At 54.5% G+C, this 17,198-nt stretch overlaps 1 protein-coding gene across 12 annotated transcripts in view; it reads left to right on the top strand.

Moving 5' to 3' along the window:
• Positions 1-17,198, top strand: part of BRD1 (bromodomain containing 1) — a 52,876-nt gene that overhangs the window by 24,819 nt on the left and 10,859 nt on the right. For 3 of the 12 annotated variants that reach the window (XM_050745814.1, XM_050745817.1, XM_050745813.1), the window contains 5 exons: positions 2,946-3,077; positions 3,551-3,679; positions 4,425-4,737; positions 8,233-8,493; positions 14,881-15,378. In XM_050745814.1, coding sequence (XP_050601771.1) covers positions 2,946-3,077; positions 3,551-3,679; positions 4,425-4,737; positions 8,233-8,493; positions 14,881-15,378 — 1,333 coding nt within the window. The remainder of the gene's footprint in view (positions 1-2,945; positions 3,078-3,550; positions 3,680-4,424; positions 4,738-8,232; positions 8,494-14,880; positions 15,379-17,198) is intronic. The other 9 variants (XR_007717183.1, XM_050745823.1, XM_050745820.1 and 6 more) reach the window with 5 other exon arrangements.

A 17,198-nucleotide genomic window follows, 5' to 3' on the forward strand; every position in this document is an offset into this window, starting at 1 on the left:
CGTGGATGTGGCCAGACAGGGGACGTCCCGCGGTGGGACTCTTCATTTCTATTCTCAGGACCTGGGACACGAGGGCCAGGATCCCTGCTGTAGCAGGACATGTGGGCCAGTGGGCAGGGGCCACGGGGACCCAGGCGGCTGGGGGTGGCCTGGGGTGTGGTAGAGCCAGGCAAGGGCGGGGGAGGGTTGCAAAGAAGAGGTGACCAGCTGGAACCTGCCAGCTGGGCCCCCTCTGCTTCACCACTGCCTGTTAGGCCTCACGTCCTGTTGTGTGCAGAATACGTTTGTAAGGAGGGAGCATCCCCACGGCGCGGCCGGAGCAGCTCTTCCGGCAGAGGGGCGGCTTTGTGAAGACACCTGGGGCAGAAGGAGCTGCCCAGACTTGAGCCACAGCACAGCAGTTGGCGTGGAGAGCCTGGAAGCCTGCCTCTGTGTGGATGGGCTGTTGGGAGAGACTGTGCTTCTTTCTACCTTCTGGCCAGGGACGGCCATGGCGTGGTGCGGTTTCATGGTTTCGAAGCTTTGGAAGTACCTGATGCATTTGATTCTTTTGTGTCTCTGTGTTCCTGCCCCAGCCTGCCCCTGGGAGAGGACCCTGGGGTGGGGGCAGGTGGACGAGCTGGATGGGGTCTCTGAGAGGCCCGCAGGTGCCGAGGATGCTGCGGCAATGGCGGGTCTGTGCTGGCTGCGCGTGCAGGGCCCTGGTGTTTGTTCTGGCGTGTGCGGCTGTTGAAGGCCGCAGGGAGAACGAGGGCGGTGGCTTAGCTTTAGGGTGAGCAGCAATTTGTGCGTATGCTGGTGGCGTCGCACTGTGTCTCCTGCTCCCGTGGCCCATCCTTCCTGTCCTGGGAGCACATCCTCCAGCTTTCCCAGTGTCTGTTCTGGGGCATGCTGGGCGCTGCTGCCCACCTTGTCCTTGCTGTGCTGCGGGTGTGGCCTCTGCCTGTCCCAGTGGCAGGAGCGGGTGGCGGCATTGGGCCCAGTGGCAGGAGCCGGGTGCTGTTGCCAGGAGGCCTGGGGCCGGTGAGGCTGAGACCGGCCACTCTGTGACACTGGGCCTCACTCCAGGAGCTGGTTTGTGCCTCCCAGCAGAGGGGATTTTAACCTGACCATTCCCCAGCCCTGCGTCTTCCCCCGTGTGTCTGGAATGGACGCGGAGGCGCTCAGTGCTGCTTCCCGGCAGTGGGGACACCTGAGTGCTTCTCCTTCACTTCTGTCCTTTCTTGTGGAGCCTCCCAGTGTTGATTTTTACATGGGAAATATCAACCACTTCAGAGCTGAGTAAGGAACCTTGGTCCTTCTGAGTGGATGAGGCTGTGTGTGTCATGGGACCTTGCATGGCGAAGCCGGGAGGCCGGTCGGCCTCAGGGCCCAGGTGCCGTTGATGGGGCCCTTGCCGCTGCCAGTGGCGTTTCTTTGTTAAACCAGGTTGGGGAGCAGACTAGTAAGTTTGTTCAGCAGCCAGTGTGTGATAAAGGACTTTCAGGTGATGAGATTTCTTCCGCTTCGTAACAGATTCCCATGCCAGACGTCCTTTTGGCCACGGTTTTCAGAAGTGTCGATTGCAAGCTGGGGGACAGGCAGTATTCAGATGCTCTGGGGAGCTTGGTGTTTGGAGCCCATGTTTTCCTGTCTTTGCTTGAGTTGATGTGGACCTTGTTACTGTTAGCCCCGATTTCCTGCCTGAGGGTGTTCAGCAGCATTGAGGAAAACCCAGAGATCCTCACTGCAGGGGACACTGGCACCTCAGTGCCCCGCCTCGCCCTGGAGAGGCCTGGCCTCAGGGGATTTGGGGGTGCGGGACTCGGTCTCCCTCCTTGAGCCTCCTTTTCTGAGCAGTTTGGAGTCCGGGGTCCTTGCATCTTGTAGTCCAGCAGTCTTTGCCTTCACACCGTCAGTCCTTCAGAAAGCTGTGACGGCACCCTGAGGTGGGCGGGTGGGAATCTGGGGACAGAGGCACTGGGGGAGAGGAGGGTCTCAGAGCTGTGGAGCATGTGCCAGAAACCGATGGCCACAGCTGGCCTGAGGCTGGCAGGGCGTGCATGTCCTGCAGCTGTGGAGGACGACAGGCATCGGGGGCCCGCTCAGGCCCACTCACTCGGTGACTTCCTCTCCCCTTTGAGGTAGGGTCAGGGTGCCCCTGGCACTGTGATGAGCAGGCCTCATATGGCCAGGCCTGGGGGACATGGTGAGGACGGGGCTGAGGGCAGACCCAGGTGGCCTCCTCTCCTGCGACCGTCTGTGTCGTGGCCTTTGCAGGGCTCTGATTTTCTTCTGATCATCCTGGCGTGGATGTGGGCTGGGGTGAGGCTGGCGGCCTGTGCTGTCTGGCATACCCTTCTGCCCACTGAGAAGGGAGCAGGTGCTGTCGATGGAGATGACACCCTGGCTGCGGGGAAATGTGCGTCGGGATGGAGGCGCTGTGCAGGGCAGGGCGGCAGGTCGGCAGGTCGGCTGTGTGCCAGGCCCCCGTCACGCTCTGTCCAAGCTAGGATGGGCCCAGCATGTTGTTTTCTATGCACCTGGTTTCTTTTCAAAGCTGCTCCCTCCATTCCCAGCTGTCCTTGAGGTGGGTCCTCGTGGGCCCCCCATTCTGTCCTGGTCCCACCTCTGTGGGCCTTTCTGGTTCTGTGAAGGCCCCTCCCCGCCAGCTTGTGGAGACCTCTGCTCTCTCTGGAGGGTGGAATCTGTGCCCCGGAGCCACCTCCCTGCTCACCTTGGCCTGGTGGTCCCCTCTATCTCCTCCATCCCCTCCATCTCCTCTGTCCCCTCTGTCCCGGTGCTGTCCGGGGCTCTCTAGTGAGGGTGGGTCTGTTGTCCTCCCCAGGATGGGCCTGCAGGGCCCCTGCCGTGGACACCTCCTGGGGTCTTACCTGCGCAGTATCTGAGGCCTTTTGCAGGAGGAGCCTCTGGGTTTGACTGATGGAAGTGTTCGCTGTTCTCAGAGAGAAAACGATGAGGAGATGAAGGCTGCCAAAGAGAAGCTGAAGTACTGGCAGCGGCTGCGGCACGACCTGGAGCGCGCCCGCCTGCTGATCGAGCTGCTGCGCAAGCGGGAGAAGCTCAAGCGTGAGCAGGTGGGGCTGGGCCCATCCCGCATGGAGTGCACCACTGGCCATGGGGTGTGGGTGGGACTGTCCCGCATGGAGTGCACCACTGGCCATGGGGTGTGGGTGGGACCGTCCCGCATGGAGTGCACCACTGGCCATGGGGTGTGAGTAGGACCGTCCCGCATGGAGTGCACCACTGGCCATGGGGTGTGGGTGGGTCTGTCCCGCATGGAGTGCACCTCTGGCCATGGGGTGTGGGTGGGATGCTGGCAGCTCTTGCAGAGGGTGGGCTGCACCCTGTGGGTCCTGGCCCACGGCAGTGCCTTGCTCAGCCCAGGCCGGGTGCCTGGCTGCCATGGGTCGCAGGGCCCTAAGTGGAGGCTGCACTGACCCCTGCCTTGACAGAAGCCCAGGAGCCTGTGGGGGTGCGTATGGGGTGCGTGTGGCTGTGGGGTGCGTGTGGGGCTCCCTAAAGCTGAGGCTCTGCTGGGCCCCCCCAGGTGAAGGTGGAGCAGGTTGCCATGGAGCTGCGGCTGACCCCGCTGACGGTGCTGCTGCGTTCAGTGCTGGACCAGCTGCAGGACAAGGACCCCGCCAGGATATTTGCGCAGCCCGTGAGTCTGAAGGAGGTGGGTGTTTGCGGCGCTCGTCTGTCCTGCCGCACGTGTGACTGTGGATTTGTGCTGCCGTTTGACTGGGAAATGTGTGACTGGCTAGAGTACGTCCCTTGTGTTCTTAATTCTCGTTTTTGGCCGGGCACGGTGGCTCAAGCCTGTAATCCCAGCACTTTGGGAGGCCGAGACGGGCGGATCACAAGGTCAGGAGATCGAGACCATCCTGGCTAACACGGCGAAACCCCGTCTCTACTAAAAACACAAAAAATTAGCCGGGCGAGGTGGCGGCGCCTGTGGTCCCAGCTACTCGGGAGGCTGAGGTAGGAGAATGGCGGGAACCCGGGAGGCGGAGCTTGCAGTGAGCTGAGATCTGGCCACTGCACTCCAACCTGGGTTGGAGCGAGACTCCGTCTCAAAAAAAAAAAAAAAAAATTCTCGTTTTTATTTAACATATTTGTTTTTAAATGATAAAAGTGATGCATTTCACTGTAAAATATTGAAAGTGCAGTGGGTGAGAGGCCCTGTGCAGACAGTACCCTGAGCTGTGGCGGCATGCACCCGGCACCCTCCAGTGCGCTTTAGCTGAAGGAGCTGGGGTCGGGAAGGTCCCTGCAGTACTTGGGTCTTGTGTCTGTACCGTGTGTGTGTGTGCGTGGCTCTCAGATAGGATGGGCTTGTGGGTTCTATGGAATAATAAATACAGAGTAAACTAATATCCTGTTTTAGTTTGTAAATGATTCTTTTTCCTTCCTAAAATTAGGTACCAGATTATTTGGATCACATTAAACAGCCCATGGACTTTGCCACGATGAGGAAACGGTTAGAAGCTCAAGGGTATAAAAACCTCCATGAGTTTGAGGAGGATTTTGATCTCATTATAGATAACTGCATGAAGTACAATGCCAGGGACACCGTGTTCTATAGAGCCGCGGTGAGGCTGCGTGATCAGGGAGGTGTTGTTCTGAGGCAGGCCCGGCGCGAGGTGGACAGCATCGGCTTGGAGGAGGCCTCGGGGATGCACCTGGCTGAGCGGCCTGCTGTGGCGCCGCGGCGGCCTTTCTCCTGGGAAGACGGTAAGAACTGGCGCTGTGTCCGGAGGAGCTGGAAGACGCTCTTTCTAGCAGACTCTGTCCTGCTCTGTGTTGCCAGCTCCATATCAGCACGGTCCGGGAGGACTTGCACGCAACCGCATACATCATTTACATTTTCTAGTAGCCTTACTGGAAAATGGAAAAAAAGCAGGTGGAATTTATTTTAATAATGTATCTTATTTTACTCAGTATATGAAAGAGTTGATTTCAACATGGGATCAGTGTAAACGTTACTGAGGATATATAAGCTTTCTTTGCCATCTGATGTGTATTTTACACTCAGCACCTGTCACTTCAGACTGGCTGTGTTTTGGGTGCCCGCCAGGAGGACCCATGTGGCTGTGGCTCCCTACGGGGTGGCCGGTCTCGATGATGCAGACCCAGAAAGTAGCTTAGTTGGGGGTTTGCATCCAGAGTGGGCCTCTAGGAGTGGATAACTTCCGAGGGTGGCGTGAAGCCGGAGGAACTCTGGCTTTGCCTCCGGCCCTTTAACTTCGTGGTTTGCGCATGTTGTAGAAAGGGCTCTAGGAGCATGTTCACGGCCCACCTGGACTCCAGCCAGGGCCTGCGCTTCTCGGTTGCCCAGGCACGTGCTGCAGCCGTGTGCAGTCACCTGCACCCTTCTCTAGACCGGTCCTCGGAAACCAGGGGTGTCCCCTGCACCCTGCTTGTTGATTGCACCTCCGGGATTGTCTGCCGAAGGGTGTGTCCTGCCCACATGGGTTGTCAGAGTACCTAGAGCTCCTGCACCTCAGCTCCAGCTCTGAGCCACAAACTGAGCAGAAATCATGGTGTGTTTGGCTCATTTATCAAAAGGTCCCATATCCCTGATTTCTTGGCCTACCCTTTCTCCTGATGAATCACTGACCCGTGCCAGGTTGCTTCTTCTGGGATGAGGCCTGGCCCTCTTTCTCTCCTCCATGTTCCTGCCATCGTGGGGTTCAGCCAAGCTGGGCCATTGTTGCTTCACCGTCCGTTCCCCTCATGGCAACAGTGCTGGCTCCCTGCTTCCCGTGGGGTCCCGCAGCACTTGACACCTGTGAGCGTTGGAGGATGGGCTGTACTCTTTTAAAGCATGGGAATAGGGCCAGACTCTGTGGCTCATGCCTGTAATCCCAGCACTTTGGGAGGCCGACAGGTGGATTCACTTGAGGTTGGGAGATCGAGACCAGCCTGGCCAACATGGAGAAACCCCATTTCCACTACCAATACAAAAAATTAGCCGGGCGTGGTGGCGCGTGCCTGTAATCCCAGCTACTTCGGAGGCTGAGGCAGGAGAATCACTTGAACGTGGAAGGCGGAGGCTGCAGTGAGCAGAGATTGTGCCATTGCACTCCAGCCTGGGTGATGGAGTGAGACCCTGTCTCCAAAAAACAAAAGAAAAGGAGGCTGAGGCGGGTGGATCACGAAGTCAGGAGATTGAGACCATCCTGGCTAACACGGCGAAACCCCGTCTCTACTAAAAATACAAAAACAAAATTAGCCAGGCGGCGTGGCAGGCGCCTATAGTCCCAGCCACTCGGGAGGCTGAGGCGGGAGAATGGTGTGAACCTAGGAGGTGGAGCTTTCAGTGAGCCTAGATTGTGCCATTGCACTCCAGCCTGGGTGACAGAGCGAGACTCCGTCTCGAAGAAAAAACAGAATGGGATTATATTTTTATGCTTTGTCTCTGATTTTAAGAGTAACACGTTTTCCTTGGAGAAATTTAGAAAATAAACACAAGCTCCAAACAGTGCTGCTGACTCTTGGTGAACCCTGGTGGAGCTTTAACCCCTCCCTGAAGCTGCACTCTCCAGGCTGATCAGACCAGCTATCGTTTTCCGAAACGTTCCCTTGAGGATCTGAGAGGAGCTGGGGCTGAGCCGCCTCAGAGTGAGCCCAGGGCTCATGCTTGTCCTGGAAGGCCCTTCTCTAGCCTCTGGTGACCATGGGAAAGCTTCCCCCTGCCCCCTACAGCCTTCACGCTCTAGCTTGGATGCCTTGCCTGCCATCAGCTGTCAGACGCCCACCTGGTGCCCGGTGCCGGCCATTCAGGATGCATGCTGGTTGCCTGCCCTTTTTTAAAAGCAGGAAGACGCATCACTCTTGGACTCCCTGTCTTCTGAGCAGCCTGGAGCATCCTTTGCCCCTAGGGCCCTGCTCCTGTGCTCCCCCACATCGTGCTCCCAGCACCACGCCACCTCCCTCGAATGGAGCGGTGTGGAGGTCTCTGAGTGTCAGCGTCTTTCAGATCATGGTCATGCAAGTTGTTAAGTGAATTTCTACACTCGGGTTTTTTTTGCTAAGGAGAAAATGAAGGATGAGAAGTCCTAGTTTCCTTCTTTCTCAGTATTTCAGAGTGCACAGGTGAGCCAGTGGCCACGGTGTGCCTTGAGGGCGCACCTGCTGCCCTTCTCAGCACAGCCGACACCTCCCACTGCCTGGAGCCCGAGCCACAGACCTGGAGGCCATGGGTCTCTTGTTTTAAAAGAAACGGAGGTTTCGAGGCTTTCTTCTTGGGGTTTCAAAGGATGTGTTTTTTTGTATGAACATTTTTGAGTATTATCTATGACATTTGTTCAAAGTGATGTTATGGATACAAGTCTTGAAAGAGTAATGATTTAAGCATTTTGTTTCTGCTACTGCTTTACTTATTCAGTCAAAAAGACAGATGCTTTCAGTAAAACACCTGTGTTTAGATGAAGAGAATCCATGTGTTTTGGGCAGTCTTACTTTGTTTTTTGTCCTCTCTCCTCGCTCTGGTTTTATCTTCAGACAGCTCTGAGGAGCAGTTTCTTTTCTTGGCCACCTCTTACTTAAGGTAATTTGTGCTTTATACATTTTGGTGTTTTTGAAAGTGAAGTTTTTAGGGACTTTGTAGTAAATACGCCTGAAATTCAGAATGATCTGTGAATTTTACAGCCCGTTTAATAAAGCCACATAGTGATCAGCGTCTGAATCCTTCAGCTGAGACACTGCTCAGGACGTGCCGTGGCCCTAACTTATTATTTGCCAGTCGTCACCTCTGTTTGCAGAGCCAGTGCAGGTCCATCTGAGTTGTGCTGGGTTGGTGGAGCGTGCGCCTCTCTCTGGGGTCTATGTGCTGTGCCCTCACCCAGCCAGCCGGGCTCTCTCTGGGGTCTGTGTGTTGTGCCCTCACCCAGCCAGCCGGGCTCTCTGCACAGGGAGCCTCAGAGGGTCCTGGTCCAGGAGAGGTTGCGATGTTACCTGAACGCTGCCCCTTCTGCGGTGACTGTCATGGGAGTAGAAATTCTCCATCAGGAGCATCCCAGGGTGTTCCTGTAGCAGCAGCCCCATGGTGGGTTCAGAGCGCAGGGGAGGGGCCGCTTGGGGCCTCTGGTGAGCAGGGCCTGGGCCTCGTTGCTAACAGCCATTCTCAGGGCCTTGGCCGAAGGTGATTTGAAAGATGGGACCGGTGATGTGTTCCCAGAAGGTGCGTGGGACCTGATGACTGACAGCGTGTGTCCTTTGGTTCAGTGGACAGGTTGCTGGACCCCACCAACAGAGCCCACCTGGGCCTGGAGGAGCAGCTGAGAGAGTTGCTGGACATGCTCGACCTCACCTGCGCTATGAAGTCCAGTGGCTCCCGGAGCAAGCGGGCAAAGCTGCTCAAAAAGGAAATTGCCCTTCTCCGAAACAAGCTGAGCCAGCAGCACAGCCAGCCCCCGCCCGTGGGGCCAGGCTCGGAAGGCTGTGACGAGGACGGAGCTTCACTGGGGCTGGAGGCGGGCGAGGAAGGTAAGCCATGGTGAGGGCTGCCCCTCTTTCTTGCCGTCAGGGCTCAGGCACAGGCACAGACCCAGACACGGGCAGCAGCGTTGGTGTGCATGGAGGCTCAGGTTAGCGCCAGTTCCATAAAATTCACAAAGCCCAGAACACTTGATTTTCCCACTGGGTGGTGGTTTCCTTCGAAAGAGACTTTATAATTTGTGCTGTCTGTGTTTTTTCACGTAATTAGTTGATAAAATTTAAGGCACAGAATAAAATTTTTCTCTTAACTTGGGCCTGAAAAACTATTTGAAAAGAATGGTTTAGATCTATGTTGAAGAGTAAAGGTAGCTTGAACGATAAGAGTGAGAAATGTTTTTGTTGTGTTTTGTAAATTGACGGGAAGCCATTTAATGATACACTAGGCCATCAAATGTGGCATTTTCAAAGGGCCGTTTTAGATTATTATCACTTAAAGGCTCCTCCCTGATGCTGTGAAGGGAGGGACGGCACCGCAGAGGCCTCATCTGCCCGGAGGGTCCCTGACCAGCTCCTCTGCAGCGGTCGGTAGGTAGCAGCCTGCCGTGATCATTGTCAAAGAATGTCTGGGGAAAGGTCCCGGCAGCAAAGATGCTTTAATGACTAAGAAATGAATGTAGGGGAAGAAATCCATCTATCCAGAAGGAGAACTAGCAAAACCCAGGGCAGATGTAGGCTTGGGATGGTGAAGAGGGAGTTGACGAGTGATGGTTTGTGTCCATCTAGGTTGGCAGGGTGAGGAGATAGAGCTGGTGTGTCCCATACTTGGTGAAAGGGGAATTTTAAAACTAAATTGGATTTGGAGACACTGGTGGAAAGTCATTGCCGCTGTGTTTTGCCTGGTGTCTCTGGAGTTGACCTTGACCTTGACACGCTCGGGTTACACGAAGCAGACAGTAGGGTCAGACCCTCTCGCCACAGCATTAGCAGCTGGTTCGTGGCCTTCTTGCCCTTCCCCTGCACATCAAAGTCAGAACAGCAAACAATTGAAATAAGACAGAATTGTTGTACAATTTTCTTTTGAAACAAAGACGTTCATCTCTTATGGACGTCTGTGCTCTGAGTGACGCTGTGTCTTCATGACGCCACACAGGTCAGCGGGTCTTCACGGTCTCAGGGCCCTTTTCATCCCCCGAACTTCGTGTGGCTCCTGTCTGCAGAGCTTCGCCCCTTTTATCCTGTTTGCATTGGGCAACTTGAATGAGAGCCATTAAGCTTTTCTCTCTCTTAGAAACTTACTCCTGTGCATGCAGCTGAGAATTTCTTACGCATCCTTTTCCTCATTCTGTGCCTGTTTTTCTGTTTTGGGATTCTTCTGATTAGTTCACCATAGTATAGCACCGAGACTCTAGAATGTCTCTTTTGGGGCTGGTGTCAATTACGTTAGGTCCATAGAATAAAGACTTTTCTGTTTCAAGGTGAGCGCTTGCTTTTCTGTTCTCTCAAAGGCTGTTACTGTTAGCACCTGATCCCTCGTCTGCTTTGGGGGCCTCGTGGTTTTTCTGGGGAACGTTTGCCTAGAGGACCCTCTGGTGGCCACAGCTGTCTGGGCCCTGGGCTGCCCCGTTGTGCCCAGGAGTCCAGGTTGGTGCCTGGTCCCGCAGCCTTTGCTTTCATGCAGCTCACTGAGGCTGTGCGGGCCTCCCGCGAGGCGGACTGCCCTTCCGTCCTTGTCTCCTGTGTCCTGAGGACTGAGTTGTGAGGAGGTTGCCAGCAGGTCCACTCACCAGTCTCAAAATAGCTTCCAGCGCTTCTCTTCCCACACAATGGTAGCATTTTCACTGTAGAGCAGTAAGTTACCTTTTTAGTTTTTTTTAATCAGTGGCTTCCTCCATCGCCATTGGGTCGCAGGGCTGAGGACCCCGCACGGTTATTGGGTTGCAGGGCTGAGGACCCCGCACGGTTATTGGGTCGCAGGGCTGAGGACCCCGCACGATTATTGGGTCGCAGGGCTGAGGACCTTGCACGGTTGGAGCCGCTTGGCCCTCCCCTGTGGTGAGCGTGGCTCCTCATACCCCCCAACGCTTAGCAGGAGCCCTTGGAGACCGTTTTTGTTGCTTTGTAGCTCTGGAGTCATTTTATTTTTATGTAGTTTTTTTCTGGGGTCATTCTAAAGAAAACACATACAGTGTGACTGAGACACAGGTGGCCTTGAATCACCTGTTACACCCGATGTTCACGGTGACTCCGTGAATGAAAAGGGCATTTCCTGTGAGCCGACAGGAAAGTGGGTGGAGAAGCAAGCGGCCTGAAGGTCCACTCCGAGGTGGGCGGGGTCCTGCCCCTCAGAGAAGATGGGGGTCTCTGGAGAGGTGGGGCGGGCAGAGTCCTGCCTCTTAGAGAAGACGGGGGTCTCTGGAGAGGCAAGCGCCAGACTGGAATGGGGATGTCACACAGTGTTAGGGAAGACAGCCACAAGCAAGCTTGTTAGTTGGTATAGAAATGTGAACTTATGATACTTATAATAGGACGAAAACCAAGAATCAGACGTTTAAAAATCCAGCAGGAACGTTCTCATCAGTAAAGCCTCTCCATCATTTTTCTTAAATATAACCACAATATTTTCACACCTGAAAAGATAGTAATTCCTCAATGGCAAATATACAGTCTCACTTAAATTGTAATTTAACAGTACCTATGTCATACTTATATTGCTTCCATTTGAAGTAGCTTGAACAAGCTGTAGCCGTTGGGTGCCAGACCCCTGAGGCTCTAGTATCTGAAGGAAGGAGACACCTCCTGGGCTGCGCCGTTGGTCCCGGTCAGTTCCCTTGCACCTGCCCTCCCGCAGGCTCTGCTGTAGCCATGACTCAGTCTGCCAAGTGCAGAGGTTCGGGCTGTTGCTGTGAGCTGGCCCTGCCAGGTCTGACTTCCCCGGGGCTGCGTGTCAGCTGGGTGGGGGCCATGCCACAGTTGGGATTCCATCCTGTCTGATGAGCCTGTGGGACGGATGTGCATCTCGCAGAAGGCTCATCTCCACCGTGTGCTCAGGTTGGTGTCTGCTGACATGGTGAGGCAGGACAGTGCAGGCAAGAGGAGCAGGGTCTGCACTGTGAACTGGTGAAAGGGGCTTGCATGTCGAGTCGTTGGGATTTCCGGTCACAGTGATGCCTTTGCCAGAGGCTCTGGGGCGTCCCCTTTAGTCCAGGGCAGCTGTGGGCCCTTCATGTGCACGGGCACTGAGCCTGTGGAGCACTGTGGCCCTCAAGAAAGGATGCGTGTTCCTCAGGGTAGAAGGTGCAGAGTATGCAGCTTTATCCCTTCAGAATTGCAGAGGATGGAGGCTTGAGGCAGGGTTGTTGGAGGGACAGTGTGGTTGCCGCTCGTGAGCTAAAATGTCTGCCTGTGTTAGGCTGTGATTTTCCAAAGCATCTGTGGCTTCGATACAGAAGCCTTTGATTGACATCGTGGGTGGCCAGGTGGGCAAAATATTGCAGAATTGTTCTTGCAGACTTAACTAGGTCTTTTAGTTTCTTAGAGTAGCTGGTTTAGATTAGATAACCATTTTGCCATTTGGAATATGTGACAAATTCCAGGGACTGGAATTCTAGGATCCTGACTCATACATGGACGGGGTCTGAGAGGCTTATGCCCGAGTTGTATCGAGTGTGTTCTGAGCTTTTCTCATGTGCAGTTAAGTGACGGCCTGAGGTGGCCCGCAGTCAGCGAGGTTTGAGAGGAGTTTTCCTTCTTGTATGTTAACTTCCAGTCAGATTTCCACTCGAGGGATGGGTTGGGCTTGCCTGTTGTGTCGTGGAGCCTGGAGGCTCAGGTCCTGTTTTTTCTGATTTTATGGATGAGGAACTGAGGCACTGAACGGTCCGGGGACCTTTTTGGTCCTGGCTGGGGGAGGGGCCTGTGTGGTCCCGGCTGGGCAGGTGGCTGTGCACCCAGGTGCCAGCAACCTCTGTTCCTGACCACGGCCTCCTTCATGCCTCTGGTCAGTGTTGCAGGAGCACGTCCTCAGCCTGTGTGCTGGTGGCTGGAGCCCGACCTGCATGTGGAGCTGCCGCAGAGAGGTCGGGGGCGTGTGGGGTGCATGTGGGGGGCGTGCATGGCTGAGGCAGGGCCACGGGGGCCCACTTTGGGATAGACCAGGGGTTGGGGAAGTCCCTGCAGCGTGGAGATGGTTATGAGTCCCACATGGGGCGTCCTTGCTGGGCGGAGAGCTGGAGGTGTGGAGGAGGGGGTGTGGCCCATGGTGGGGGAGGGCCCTCTGCAAGGCAGGGACGTCTGCACGTCTTGGGGCTGCTGCCAGACAGGAGTGGTGGTTCTGAGGGTTGCGCCAGAAGCAGGAGATGGGGGTTTACAGTGCCTGTTAGATAGCTGTGGAAAAGTGCGGGGAAGGGGATCTCTTGGAGGTGCTGGGAGGAGGCTCCTTCAGGCTCCATCTCTGCTGGCCTGGTGCTCTTGTGCTCACAGAGGCCAAGACTGGGGTTGACCACTGGCTTTGGCCCTGCAGAGGCCGTTGGGATTGCAGTGAGCAGTTGAATGTCATGATCAGGACGAGAGCTCGAAGGGGGGCCAGGAGGTGGAAGAGGAGGCAGGAAGTGAAGTGAGGCCCCAGGCCTTGTGCCCCAGACACTGGCTGCATCAGGACGTTGCAGACTCAGTGCTTGAGCCCCTCCGGCTGCTGCACAGGCCCAGGGACGCTGGAGCCGTAGATGCTCATGAGCAGCCTTGTTTCTCCGCATTGCCCAGTTCCCTCCGGCCAGCGTTCCCAGGTGTCTCACAAACACCTTTTCCTTAAGCCTGTTGGCGACGTTGAACAGGAGGGGAAGGAGTTTTGTCACCTCGTGTGTGCCCCTGCCTTGGGATACAGCGTTCCCACGTGACAGCTGTGCTCCCAGCGGCTGGCATGGGTGACTTTTTGTTGAGGTGAGGCTTTCCCCCTTGTATTTGAATCGGCTGTGAGGCGCTCTAAGGCGCTCAGTGTCATTTGAAATCAGAGGCACCTTGCAGCCAAAAGCACTGCTGCCCGGCATCATGGGGCCCAGCCTTGGGGAGAACTTTTTCTGTCAGTCTCAAAACATTGCTCTGAGCCTTGTTGTGTAGTTTTGGATTTTCAAAACGACTTTTTGAATTACAGTAGTAACCATACATACTTCAGACGGTTTTAGAAAAGTTTGCAGGTTTAATGAAATGAAAGCTGTACCCGGTGACAATATATACTAAGGATTAAAGTGGTCACACTTCCTGTTGCCAGCACCGGTCCTGCTTGGGAAGAAGCCTCAGTGGTCGGCCTGGTGTGGCATCGCCTCGCCCCGTCAGCCTTGTGCCAGAGCCCGTCCAGCCTCCTGGACTCAGGGCAGCGCACAGAGCCTGTCCCCCTGACCGCGGGCTCTGTACCATTTCACACTTCTGGTTTTTATAATGTCAAAAAGGCTTTACAAAGAGGTTAGTCTTTTTCCAAAGACTTTTTATTTAAAAACATTTTTTTTTTTTTCCTGAAAGCTCCCATCACAGTATTTGGGAACGTGGCACAGACTTCTGCACTGGGGTGAGCGGGGCTTTTTTTCCTGCCTTTCTTGAGAGTCATCCACAGCCAGTCACCACTCTGCTTTTTTCTTTTTTTGTTTGTTTGCTTGTTTTGCATTTTTGACTTGGAAGACCTTGAGCAGAGATCAGATTTTTTTTTTTTTTTTTTTTTTTTGAGACAGAGTCTCGCTCTGTCGCCCAGGCTGGAGTGCAGTGTCCGGATCTCAGCTCACTGCAAGCTCCGCCTCCCGGGTTCACGCCATTCTCCTGCCTCAGCCTCCCGAGTAGCTGGGACTACAGGCGCCCGCCACCGCGCCCGGCTAGTTTTTTGTATTTTTAGTAGAGACGGGGTTTCACCGTGTTAGCCAGGATGGTCTCGATCTCCTGACCTCGTGATCCGCCCGCCTCGGCCTCCCAAAGTGCTGGGATTACAGGCTTGAGCCACCGCGCCCGGCCCAGAGATCAGATTTAATGTTTCTTTCCTTTTATTTGCGAACCTCGTGGCCCAGTAGAGCTCTGTGGGAATGCCCACTTAAAGCTCCTTTAGTTATGTGAGATACCTTTTCCTCCTCAAGGTAAGTGAATTGTTGATTGCAGAAATTGTTATGAACTTGAGTGATGTGTTTAATATTGGCGTGTGTGAAATAATCTTTCACAGTTTTTTTCAGAGAGTAACTGTGCGCCCGGGCACTGCACCCAGGGCCACAGCCTTTGGCGTTAGGGAAGCCCACACAGTGTGGCCCGAGCCCACGGGGCCGCACTGCCGAGCAGACAGTACGTGCGATGCATTGTTTCCTTAACTGAATTAGTATTTTGGTGGGCTTCACATTTATAGTAAGTTTTATAATAGATTTTATAATCTTCAGTTTTCAAAAATCACTTTATTTATAATTTTTTCAGGAGATAACTCTCCCCCTAAACTTGAACCATCAGATGCATTACCTCTTCCTTCAAACTCGGAGACTAATTCAGAACCACCAACCCTCAAACCAGTAGAACTCAACCCAGAGCAGAGTAAACTTTTCAAAAGAGTCACATTTGATAATGAATCACATAGCGCTTGCACTCAGAGCGCACTGGTAAGCGGACGCCCTCCAGAGCCCACCCGCGCCAGTAGTGGCGATGTGCCGGCGGCGGCGGCCTCCGCGGTGGCGGAGCCAGCAAGCGATGTAAACAGACGCACTTCTGTTCTCTTCTGCAAATCGAAAAGTGTAAGCCCCCCAAAGTCTGCCAAGAACACTGAAACCCAGCCAACTTCTCCTCAGCTAGGGACCAAAACCTTTTTGTCTGTAGTCCTTCCGAGGTTGGAGACTCTTCTGCAGCCAAGGAAAAGGTCGCGGAGCACATGCGGAGACTCCGAGGTGGAGGAGGAGTCCCCAGGAAAGCGCCTGGATGCAGGTAAATGCCGCGGGCGGCCCTGAGAGGCGCCCTTGCCGACCGGTGCCGGGAGCGTCCTTCAGGATCCTTGGTGTGATGGGGGGGGGGGGTGCCGAGCTTGTTTTTGCAGCATTCTCTGAATTTCCAGGGAAGACAGCAGTGCAGTTTTTTCTTTCAAAAGCCTTGAATTGTGGTTCTGAGGTCGGCGCCCTCATGGGGGGGTCTGTTTGCCACGAGAGATTGTGCAGCCTTGCCGGGCTGCCCTGGGCCAGGGGTCCGTGGTCCTTGGTCCTGTCTTCTGCACATACTTCCTCTCTGATTTTTTTTTTTTTTTTTTTTAAGAGAGACAGAGTCTTGCCCTGTCACCCAGGCTAGAGTGAGTGGCTCACTGCAGCCTCCAACTCCTGGGCTCGAGCAATTCTCCTGCCTCAGCCTCCTGTGTAGCTGGGACTACAGGTGCCGCCACCACTCCCGGCTAATTCGAAAATTTTTGGTAGAGATGGGCTCTCACTGTGTTCTCCTGGCTGGTCTTGAACTCCTGGCCTCTGACTCCCAAAGTGTTGGGATTACATGTCTGAGCCACTGCACCTGGCCCCTTCTGATCTTTAAAAAAGTACTGAGAATGAATTCAAGTGTAGTTTTAATTGGTCATCTTGACTTTGCTGTGCACATCTGGGTAAACTGGTGACTGGCCGCTCCCAGCACTTGTGGGAGCTCCACTCTGCACCCCTCAGTCAGGTCTCCTGCAGCCCCACAGACCTAGGACACCGGGGTTGGGCCTGGCCCTTCCTGGGCCTCTGAGAGGACCTGCCCTCATGGTAAATGCGGTACTTTGCAGTTGATTTCAGCAACGTTTCCTCACTGTTTTATGTGGCCCTGTTAGCCACATATGTGATGAGGTATTAGGACCTGCCGAAATAGCACCGGAAAGTGCTTCTCATCTCTTCCTGCGCTTTCGTAACTGAACTCTGTTGAATTACTCGGCGGGGGTGTTCCCGTGTGTGTGCCGAGAGCATTTGAGGAGGGCAGCTGTGTTCCTGCAGCCTCTGCTCCCCGCCCCTCAGAGGAAGTCGAGGAGTTTGTGTCCTTTTAAGAGGAGCCCCTGTCTTTGGTTTGCTTGTTCAGTCCCGGCTGCGCTTCTGGAGGTGCCAGGTCAGGCTGCCAGTGTCTCCTTTCTGGAAGCGTGTTTGGAGCATGTTTGTCATTCTGGTTTTTGTCCCAAGTCAAGGCTTGGTTCCCGGCTGTCCTGTCTGCCTGTTATACCTAGATAAGGGGAAGCGCGTTTTCTTCTGGCTGTGCTGGTGTGCGGTGGTTCCTCGTGCACTTCGGCAGCGAGAGAGAGTGGGGCTGGGTGGTGTTGCTTATTTCCCAGAGGGGCGGCGAGTGAGCCCTGTGTCGTGGAGCCTCGCCGGGCCGGTCGCAGACGGAAGGCTGTGGTGGACGAGACCCGCCCAGGCCACTCTTCACATCTTGACCCTGCTCCTTCTGCTGGTCTCTGGCCTGAAGCGTCGGGGAGGGGGGCGAGACCAGGTGCTGTCTTTAGGTCTTTGTGCGGAAGGAAGGGCACCTCCCACCCTTGCCAGCGATCAGGTCATGCCTCTTGTTGCCAAAGTAATTTCCGGTAAATGTCATTTTGATTTGTATGAAAATTTTGCACATAAATGAATTGTGTAGAAATTTTCTGCCCATGTGCTTTTACTTTGATGGATTGATACTAAATTGGCATTTTAAAATAATTTGAAAAAGCTTTTTTGATTTCTAAGTAATAGGCTATTGAAATCCTTCACAAGATACCAATAAGGATAGGTGGCCCTTGACTCAGGACTTGGGGATGTCTCTTA

This window comes from Macaca thibetana, chromosome 10 (assembly GCF_024542745.1).
Source record: "Macaca thibetana thibetana isolate TM-01 chromosome 10, ASM2454274v1, whole genome shotgun sequence".
Taxonomy (NCBI): Eukaryota; Metazoa; Chordata; class Mammalia; order Primates; family Cercopithecidae; genus Macaca; species Macaca thibetana.